At 59.7% G+C, this 10,653-nt stretch overlaps 1 protein-coding gene across 1 annotated transcript; it reads right to left on the bottom strand.

Annotated features, from left to right (window-relative positions):
* Window positions 1–4,821, bottom strand: GDF7 (growth differentiation factor 7). The gene is made up of 2 exons (XM_003275985.2): window positions 3,843–4,821; window positions 1–1,027 (listed from the first exon to the last, which is right to left on the bottom strand). The coding sequence occupies exons 1-2, from the start codon at window positions 4,231–4,233 to the stop codon at window positions 66–68; spliced, it is 1,353 nt and encodes a 450-aa protein (XP_003276033.2). The 5' UTR covers window positions 4,234–4,821; the 3' UTR covers window positions 1–65.
* Between the last annotated feature and the right edge of the window lie 5,832 nt (window positions 4,822–10,653).

Here is a 10,653-nt window from a genome sequence, read left to right as displayed (position 1 = left end):
GGCCCGCTGCTGCTCATCAGCTGGGGATCCTCGGCCGCGTGGCTGCCCCCTCCCCGGCCCGCGCGCTACCTGCAGCCGCAGGCCTCCACCACCATGTCCTCGTATTGCTTGTAGACAACGTTGTTGGCGGCGTCGATGTAGAGGATGCTGATGGGGCTGAGGCGTGCGGGCACACAGCAGGAGGCCGGCGCCGCGTCTGGCGCCATGGAGTTGAGCAGCGTCTGAATGATGGCGTGGTTGGTGGGCTCGAGGTGCGAACGCAGAGGGAAGTCACAAAGGCCCTCGCAGTGGTACGCCTCATAGTCCAGCGGCGCGATGATCCAGTCGTCCCAGCCGAGCTCCTTGAAGTCCACGTGCAGTGGCTTGCGGCTGCAGCGGCTCCGGCCCCTGCGCCCGTGGCCCCGGCCCGCTCCCCCGCCGCTGCCCTGCGCAGTCCGCGTCCCGGCCAAGGCCGTCCTCCTCCGTCTGCGGCCGCCAATGACTGCCCTTGGCGACCCGGTGCCGGTTCCTGGGTCGGGCGGCTGCTCTGAGGCCAGAGCGGCCCCGAGTGCGCGGGCCTGGGCGCGGATCTCCCGGAATAAGCTCTCTTTCCTCTGCGTGCGGGAGGAAACGACTAGCAGCGCGCGCTCCTCTGCCGCAGAGCCCCCTCCGCCCGGCCAGCCGAAGCCCAGCCGCCGCAGTGCCAACGGGCTCCGCACCGGGCCTGCCACTGCGCGCAGCAAGAGGCAGAACGCGCGGGGGGGGCGCGGTTCACGACGGTGGCGCCTCATGGCGTCCGCCACGTCGAACGCCTCCCAGCGCTGACCGACTATGGGCTCAGCTGCCCGCGAGTACAGCAGGCGTGGCGCTCGGGCGGCGCCTGGGCACGTGGACAGCAGCAGCAACGGCGGAGATGTCCAGCTGCCTGGGCCCGGCTCTGGAGATCCCCGGCGCAGCACGCGCAGCTCGGCACCCACCACCTCGTCTGCGTCGTTAAGGCTGGACACGTCGAACAGGAAGCTCTGGCCTGTTTCGGCTGCCGATTCGTCTGCGGGGGACCGGCAGGGACAGAAAGAAAGAGCTGAGTAAGAGCGAATCCTGCACACTGTCAGCGCCGGGCCTCCTAACAGCAAATGGCCCAGCTGTCCTCGATGTGGGAGCGAGGCCTGTTGGAGCCAGCGCCCGACCCCGCGTCTCTGCCCCAGCCTGAACGCTGCCAGCCTGGCCCAGAGCAGCGGACGCCTTCGCCCGGGCTATCGGAACCGAGCTTTGGTTTAGCAAGCCAAAAGTCCCAACACGCCAACAACCCATGGTCACTGCATATCCCTGAGCCGCGGGACCAGGAGCGCACCCCTACGCCCAAGCAAGACAAGGACTGAAGGCTGCTACAGTTCCGCGGCCTGACCCAGAGCCGCGGGCCAGAATCCGAGATCAGAGTTCGGGGCTGGGGTGAAAAGAAGTCGTGCACCCCCTCCTGAGGTCCTGGGCCTTAAGGAGACTTACCGCTATTGCTCTGCTGATCCCCCAGGAGAGCCGAGAGTCCTGGCTGTGCGAAAACGGAAAATTCCTGTCTCCTGAAAACTATTCCGCTACCTCTGTTCCCCCAACCCAGCCTGGACATCCCCGCTGGCCACCGTCTCCCATGCAGGCTGGGGCTCGGCGATTCGTCCAGGAGAATTCGTCTGCACGGCCGCAGAGACCCTCTAGTCCAACCTCGCTCTGCTGAAGGGGAACTGAGGCCCAGGTAGGGGCCAGGCTCGCCCAAGGTCTTGCAACAATGGGCGCTGCTGCTCGCGATCGCAACCCCAAACGCACCTCCTCCCGGTGCTCCCGCGGCCTCTGAGGGAGGGGGAAAGGCAGTAAAGGAACACAAGGAACCTCCCGAAGGGGTGCGGGGCATCCCGGAATGACCTTGCTGCAGTGAGGGCAGCGTCCCGAACGAGGTCTCGCTTCCAGGAGCCGCCTGTCTGTCCCTTCGCGGGCTCATTCTTCCCTCTGTAGTGACTTAACTCGGGCTTAGGGGTTTTATTTCCAGTGTGGACACTCTTTTTTTTTTTTCTTCCTTTTTGGGCTCAGAAAAAAAAAAGTTTAAAATTCCACCACGCAGCAGATAAGGAGCTCCCTTTGAAGGGGGTCATATGGTTTCGTTTTGCCCCTAAACTCGGAGAGACTATGCAGGTTCCCCCCACCACTGGGGATTTGCTCAGCATCCGCGAACGTCAGGCCTTGATACCTGAGGTCCCGGTTCTATCCCTATCAATGGCTTCTGGGGACCTCAAGCAGCCCTGTCCCAAGTTGAGACTCAGGGTGGAGAGGGAGGCCGGAGAGGCACACTGGGGCCGCACGAGGAGCACTTTCTCTGAGATTCCCTGCAGATCCTCTGCCTCTCCCTGCTCACCAGCCCTGCCACTCTGTTTCCCCCAAGAGGGAGGAGGGAGAGGAGGCCTCTCAGGCTCAGCCAGCCAAGCTGAGCTCCCCAGAAAGGATTTATCTCCTGTCTTGAGACCATGGTAGAACTAGCTCAACCTTAAGAAGACTCTGGTGCCTGTGCCCACTTAGAACAGGGCCCCCTTCAGTCTAGACCCGTCCCTGTCCCTGTGCACCAGAACTAGGGCTTCCTGTAAGTATCCCAGCATCCAGCCCAGGGGCCATGTCAGGCCGTCAGAGAAGGCTTGATAGTTCTAACCGAACCATAGGGCCATTTGGGGATTGGGTACCAAGATTTCCAGGTACCAAAAATAAGGCAGTCTGTGCTAGGCACTGGGCATGTGCTGGCGGGGATGGATGACCTGGTCACTGCAAGGCCTCTGCCTGCCTTCCCAGGCTAGGACCTGAGGTATGCTGACCGTCAGTGGCTCCCAAGCAGGGCTGCCTCAGCCCCACCCGCTCACTTCCCAGCCCTATTCGCCTTTCTTTCCCTCCTGCCCTCCATGCTGGGTCTCTGGCTGGATAGAATTAAGGCCGAAATTACTTGCATTTCCGCCTGAAATTAGGTAAATTTTCTCTATCTGTCTGCTTTAATGATTTCAATGGAGATTAATAAAATCCAGATGACATACAGCAGCCACACCACAGCCTCACCTACATCTTATCTTTGGAAGGCCCAGGGTAGAACAAGGTGCGGTGCTTGGTCTAAGAGAGGCCTGCATTCCTGCAGGGTCCCCAGCAGGCCTCTCCTCCCCACACCACTATAATATTTGACCTCTGGCTCTCCCAGGGGCCCAGCACCAGACACAGGCACCCATAGCTACACATGTCACACACATACAAACCACCACCACCCAGACCAACCTGCTGAGCAGGGCACTCCTCATACCTGGTGATGCCACCAGCCTCTCCAGGGCCATTTACTTTAGTCTGATACCTGCCTCTGCCCTAGTTTTCCCTGGGCTTCCCCCAGTTTGTGTGACCCCCAGGAGACTGGAAGCTGCAGAAATTGCTGCAAGGAAGCAGCCATCACCCTCACCACTGTGCAGTCCCTCTCGGTGTGACTCCCGGGAACACAACTCTTGCCCTCCTTTCTTCTCTGAGGGCTCCGAGGCCACTCCAGACCATTCCCCAAGACGCGAATCTTGGCCTCCGCCTGCCTCCTCGAGGGGACCAGCCGGCCTGCAAGGCCAGGGAGACCTGGGAGAGGGACCAGTCAGCCCTCTGGGACTGGCCCCGGGAGCTGCCGCGACTCTCGCCACAGTCCAGGTGCAGCGGGCTGGAGAGTGTTGGCCTCGGCGAAGTTTCTTTCTATCACCTGAGGGTGGGCCGCAAGGGGCCGCAGCTCCAAATGTAACGGAGCTGCGGCACGGCTCCGGGGCTGGTCTCAGCCCAGGACCTGACGGGATGGGCGGGCACAGAAGAGGCGTAAGTACCTTGGGTCGCCTGGTCTGTGAAGCCGGTGATCGTGTCCGCGCGACCATGGCCCGAGGCGGAGACAGCGGCTGCCCCGGCCGGAGCCCTCCCGGCCAGGCTCCGGTAAAGCGACATCATGAAGTGGTGCGGCACCACCGAGCCGTTCCTGAAGCCGGAGCCCGCGGCGCGGCGCACGGCGCGGGCCCGGGGAACCGCAGCGGCCGGGACAGCCGCGGCGCCCGTAGCCTGGGCAAGAGTCCGCCCGCCGCTGCCGCCGCCGCCGCCGCCCCCCGGGCTCCGGACCGGCCCAGCCCCCGCCGCTCGCAGCACAGCGGCCGCTTCCAGCCCGTCGCGGGGGCGGCAGGCGCTCAGCAGCCAGAGGCACAGCGCGGCGGCGGCGTTCAGGTCCATGGGATCCGTGGGCTGGGCGGGCGGGCGGCGCGGGCTCCGTGGCTCCGGGAAGTCCCCCGGCGCCTTTTGAACATAGTGTTTAATAATGGGGGAAGTGTGCGCGGCCAGCCGCGGCCCCCCCTCCTGGCCCACCCCACCCCCCGCCCAACGCCCGGAGCAGCGCCCCCTGCTGAAAGCTCCGGCGGCCGCTATGCGCCCCCGACCCCGGCCTAGAGTAGAGACCAGGGCCGGAGCCTCCTCCCGCCACCGCAGCGCTACGCCCCCACCCTCGCCAAGCGAGTGCCGCCGGCCCCAGCCTCCCGACACGCCCGGGTGCCCCGCCTCCACTCCCCGCGGCAGTGCGACCCACCCTCCACCAGCCCAAGACCAACGCGCCCTCCTTGGTTCCAAGCTTGGAGCACCGCGCGCACCCGCCCAGCTTCCTCCCCACTCCCCCGCAGAGAAACACCCGCCCCCTCCCTGCCCTGGTTCCCAATGCCGGGAACCAGGCGGCAGAGTTGGGGCCGCGGAAGGGCTCGCCCTCCAGACCGCTTCGCGCCGCGGCCGGGTAGCCGCGCGGAGAGAGGCCACAGGATGCTCCCGGCGGCCGCAAAGGCGCGTTCCGGATCGCGGGTCGGCAGTTCCCTACTCAGCCACAGACCCCAAAGGATTGCAGCGGGCGTCCAGAGCAGGGGAGGGGACCGGTAGGGGAGGAAGGGAGGGCGAGGAGCTGAAAGGGCAGGCCTGTAAGAGACCGTTGGACGCGGACCGCCCGTCGTAAAAGCAAGGTTTGGGCGCGGAAGTTGCGCTTCAGCGGAAGCCAAGCTCTAGAAGGAGCTCGGAATGAGGACGGCAGCCCCGGGTGATGGGGGATCTCGCGCGGGAGTGCACTGAGAGTTTGGCTGTGCGTCCAACTGGCGACCTTCCACCCGCCTTCGGGGTGAGAGCAGCGGCTAACGGAAACCAGCTACCGGCTGTGTGTGTGAGCGGCCAGGAGCCGGGAGAGCGGACGGCGCAGAGCCCCGGGATGGCGCCTCCGAGCTTCCTACACCGCCGCGGTGATGGCGCGGGTCCCGGGGTGGATGGAGGGGACGCCCGGCAGCGGCGAAGCCCCGGGGCGCACTCGCGGGGGCCGCGGAGCACTTTGCTCCGCTGCTGGGGCAGGTTGCGGAGGCCAAGTCTCAGGGGAACGCGCAGGAGAGGGGGTTATCGGCTCTGCTCCGCCGGCAGCCTGGACATCCCCCTAGATCGGAAACTTTCAGCAGATCGAAGGCCTGGGCCAAACGAACTGCCGAAGAAGGGCAGGCGGGTCCTTTTCCTTTAAAATTGCATTTGCTGCAGAACTCAAAATCTAGACCGGGTCGGCACGTCGTGATCACCTTGAGCGGGTGATCAGCTTCAAAGCGAGGTCGCCCGCCGAATCCAAAGTCGCGTGGGTCCCGACGCCTGCCTGGCTGCGCTGCGCTTGGACCCACAGAGAGGCCCGGCCCAGGCTCCCCGGTTGCCCTGCTCCACTGCTTCGTCCCAAACGAACTCCTCAGCCATCGCCCTTTCGGCCACCGCGGAGACGCGGCGCCTGCTCAGCTTGGGGCATTGAGCCGCATGACACTCGGGAATGTTTGCGCGTGGGAGAGAGAGGCCTAGTGAGATTCAGTCCTCGCAGACCCCAAGGCCGATCGATGCCAAGGAGAAAGGCCTGACATTACCGGGAAGGGAGGACCCCTGGACCAGGGTCAGCGCTGCCGGCGCTGAGGGACTTGTAGTAGGAACCTGGGGGATCTGGGATGATCGAGCTGGGATAGTCCACCCTGCTTCTAGGACTGGGGTTGGAGAGTCGGTAACAAACACCGCCGCCCCCACCCCGCCAGCCCCCCGGTCTCTCCCTGACGCGGATGCTGGATCCTACCGTGTTACTTGGCTTCCTTTCCCCCTGCAGCCATGCGCCCGCGGTGTTTGGGTGTTTTACAAATCAATTCGGCTAAGATTTGTGCAAACACGCGGGGAGCCTGGGTGACAGCAAGTCGCTTGCCTTGTCTTGGCTTCAGTTTACCCGGCTGTGTAGAGCAGAGAGCAGAGGGGTCCTAGCACATTGTTGGCACAGCCAGTTGCAAACGTTTGTTGATTACATGACACCCCTGCCACGTTGGGGCTTAGGAATGAGAGATGGATTGGAATCCATGCCCCCTTGCTGTCCTCGTGGGAGCAGGCCACTTAGCCTCTTGGAGACCGAATTTCCTAATCCTAATCTATAAAATGAGCGGATTCTCATCTCATCCTGTGTGTGGCTGGCACAGAGGAGGTGACGTAGTCTTGCCCCCCAACCACCAGTGTGTTCCCAGTGCCAGGGGTGATCATGGCAGAGAGAGAAGCAGCTTCTACGCACCTGGAAGGCTTTGGAGGACACAACTGGGGTGGGCTGATGCTGCTGGAGCCGCTGTCCACCCGCTGCATGTGCTCCAACCGAGACTTCACTTCTCCCACCTGTGCTTCTTGGTCTGTATGGCGAGGGCACAGTCATTCATTTATTTATCCGTCCCTCTATCCATTCCTTCTTTGATGTAAATACTCATTGCCAGGTAGCCTTCGGTGCATTGTGGATTGAGCAGTGCACAGGGCAAGCACATGGAACTTTAGGATGGACACAGGAGACAGCCAAACGGAAGCGCAGAAATGCACGGTGTGCTATCCAGTGGTTCCGAGTCAAGTGATGGGCTGGGGAGCTCTGTGATCAGCAGAGGACACATTGGAGCCGAGCCCAGAAGGAGGAGGCAGAGAGGATGCGTGGCCGTGCCTGTCTCCCTCGCTCTCTGTAAATAATGATAGTGCCCGTTCGTTATCTCTTGAATGTCAGGCACCTTGCCTGCTGCTCCACACACCTCATGCCATTTCATTCTCACAACTACTCTGTCCTATGAGATGGGTATTCTTCCCATTCTATAGAAAGGGAAAGCTGAGCTAAAGAATTCAACACTTTGCTTAGAGTCACCTGGGGAGTGGCAGAGCCTGGAGTCATCAACTGTCCTCCTCAATCCTTGGCTTGGGGCTGGGGGATGGGAATGTGAGGGGCTTTGTTCTGCCACCCTGCTCCCCAGACCCCAGTGGAGATGCAGAGTATGCCTGCCTTTCCTCTCTGGCTTTCTAGAAAATTCTTCTAGGCCGGGCGCGGTGGCTCACGCTTGTAATCCCAGCACTTTGGGAGGCCGAGGCGGGCGGATCACGACGTCAGGAGATCAAGACCACTGTGAAACCCCATCTCTACTAAAAATACAAAAAAAAAATTAGCCGGGCATGGTGGCGGGCACCTGTAGTCCCGGCTACTCAGAGAGGCTGAGGCAGGAGAATGGTGTGAACCCGGGAGGCGGAGTTTGCAGTGAGCCGAGATCGCGCCACTGCACTCCAGCCTGGGTGACAGAGAAAGACTCCGTCTCAAAAAAAAAAAAAAAAAAAAAAAAGAAAATTCTTGGCAAAGAAAGGACCTCTCCAGTCCAGGTGAAGACTATGAAAGTGTTATCCAGGGGGCTCTTGCCTGCCACTGCTCACAACTGGAAGCGGAAAACACTTACCGTGGAAAATAGTCTGTCATACCAGCAGCAGTACCTGCCCATGACCCAGGTCTCCAGGTGCCCTGCCCAGTTGGGACTTCCTCTTGGGGATGTGGGGCTCCTTAGGTCCATGGGCTGGGCAGGAGAGAGCTAGCTCGCACAGCCCCGGAGCTCTTGAAGCTGTGCGCCACATGCTAACTGCGCTAAGAGGCTTGAGAATGAAAACCTCCTTCCTCTGTGTTGCCCCAGCCATCGCTGGGGAGCAGATGAGGCCCAGAGGCAGATGTCAGGGGCAGAGATCAGAGGAGGTTGGGAGAAAACTGGGGCCTGAAAGCCCTAACTAGTTCTTCATCCACCTGATCACCCCCAAACCCCAGACCTCCAGACTCCAGCTGAGTCCTTCTCAGAGAGTCCAATCTCAGGTGAGATTGCCTCCAACAGAGGAAGGAGGGGAAAGCAGCCTGCTTGGGGTGATGTTTCACAACTGGGGTGAGGAGAGGCAGTTCCCACATTCCCACCCCAGACCCTTCCCTTGCAGAGCACTTTGCTTCTCTTCCACCCCTTGCAGAAACTGTTTGCTTTCTCTGAACACCAAGTCCCTGATTCAGTCATAGAATCCAAGGATCTGAAAACAACTTTTTGGGTTATTATTTAAGCCAACTTGCCGTGCATGGCTGAATCATAACAAATTGCTTCCTAGGCTGCACTTGCATACCTGCAGAGGTGGGGAACTCCCTATCCAAGGCAGCCTCTGATAGCTCTGAATGGGAGGAAGTTCTCTTTTGTTCTTTTTTTTTTTTTTTTTTAAGAGACGGGGTCTCCCTCTGTGGCCCAGGCTGCAGTGCAGTGGCAGAATCATGGCTCATGGTAACTCAAATTCCTGGGCTCAAGTGATCCTCCTACCTCAGCCTCCCTAGTTGCTGGGACTACAAGCACATGCCACCACATCCAGCTAATTTTAAAAAATATTTTGTAGAGACAGGGTCTTGCTGTGTTGCCAAGGGTGGCCTCAAAGGATCCTCTTGAACCCAGGCTCGGTCTCCCAAAGTTCTGGGATTACGGTTGTGCTTTCCTGTACCCAGTTGTGAGGAAGTCGTCTCTACTACTACTAGGAGAGCCATATCTCTCAAAGGTACCTTTGCTGTGGGGAGTTTGCATGTCGTCTGGGAACCTCTAGATTGATACCACTTAGGGAGTTGGTCTTGGATCCCTCCAGCTAGAGCCATTTTGAAGCGACTGTCAGGTATGGGAACTTGGGCAAGCCCCAGCTGTAGCCTACTCAGCCTTGCCCAGGGTGTCCTGCCACACCCAGACACCTGGCCCCATGTCTGATGACAAGACAACTAAAAGATCCCTTAGAGGTGATCTACTCTACATTGTCCACATGCAGAAGCCAAGTCCCCAACAAGGGGGCATGATCAGTAGCCTGTCATTTGGCATCACAGCCATCTTCTATCCTGGGTCCCCCTGTGATCAGGGGCCTTTGTTCCCCATTGCAGCCCAGAGGGTCTTGCCCCACCTCTGCTTAGGGCACCCTGTGGGTGCAACATGATGAGGGTCAGCCTTTGCCCTGCCCTCTCCTCTGTTGGGGATGCTGGGTCCCTGCAGCCATGCACTAATTTGGAACATAAAACTGATAATCCTGAGAGTGAAGAGACCTCAATTCAAATCGTTCCTCTAACCTTGGGCTGCAAGTTCCTCGCCCTTCCTGGCTTTAGACCCCAGATGTGCAGTGAGGCTGACAATCAAACGTCCACTGGGTTTGCAGTGAAAGATGGGGGGAGTGTGAAATGGGTCCACTGCCTGGGACCCAGCCGGGAGCCTGTCCTCTTTCTGGACCCACCATAGCCTCTGGGCCTTTTGACTCAGAGCTGGAGGAGGGTTTGGAGGTGAGGAGATAGGGCCCTGGGTTAGGTCTCCCAGGGAAGGCAAGGGACAGAAGTTGATGACAACAGCCTGCAGAGCCATCTACCCCCTCTGGGTCTGGTGATGCTGGACTCCTCTCAGTCCAGAAATCTGCTGCAAATGTGTCCCATAGAAAGACCTGGGACAGCGAGGTGGGAAGACTCCAGCGGGCTCTGGCTTAGCCCCGTAGGATGCCAAGGGCTGGGCTTCCTGAAGCTAGAGGAATTTCCCAGGCTCAACTGATGATACCCGGCCCCAGGTTACTCAGAGCAACAGCTCTGGCATCTACACTGGGGTCAGCCACAGCTCTGGCCCCAGGCCGCTGGGCGTGGCCTGCCCCTGTGCCCCAGGCTACCGGGAGGGGGAGGAGAGGCGACAGAGAAGAAGGGAGAAAGGTAGCTTCTTTCCCAGAAGCCTTCCAAAAGGAACATCTCAGAGCCCTTGGGTTTGGGACGAATCAGGGAGGGCTGGTGGACACTGCCATCTGCTGGTCACTTGTTGTAACAGCAGTGCAGTGTTGAGGAACTTCCTACTTAACTGGGAGAGAAGACTCAGGAACCAGTGCTCTGGGCCTCTGCAGGTGAACAAGCTCGCCTGGGGCTGTAAGGTGTTCTGGGAGACGAGTGACGAGGACCATACGCTTCCATTGACCCAGGAAAAAGACTACAGTATAGGGTCATGATAAAGATCTGGCTTCCAATCCACTTTTGCTGTGTTCCAGCTTTGTGACCCTGATTAAATTAATCTCTGTCATCTTTTGTCTCCTTGTCTTTAAACAGGGACAGGGTTGCCTACTTATAAGGGGTGTGCCAAAGAGTAGATTAAATCAAGTAGGGAAAGTCCTTGCCCCAGTGCTGGCTCAGTAAAATAAATAAATAAATAAATAAATAAATAAATAAATGGTGGCGTTTCGTGCCATCTGGGTAAGTCCTGGTTTAACCAGTTGGAAGCCCAGCTCATCTAGCTTGTTCATTCAGTCTCCTGGGTGTGGCCA

The sequence above is a fragment of the Nomascus leucogenys genome, chromosome 19 (genome assembly GCF_006542625.1).
Source record: "Nomascus leucogenys isolate Asia chromosome 19, Asia_NLE_v1, whole genome shotgun sequence".
NCBI classification, from domain to species: Eukaryota; Metazoa; Chordata; class Mammalia; order Primates; family Hylobatidae; genus Nomascus; species Nomascus leucogenys.
Note: the sequence above shows the minus strand (reverse complement) of the source record. Positions and strands in the feature narration are given on the sequence as shown.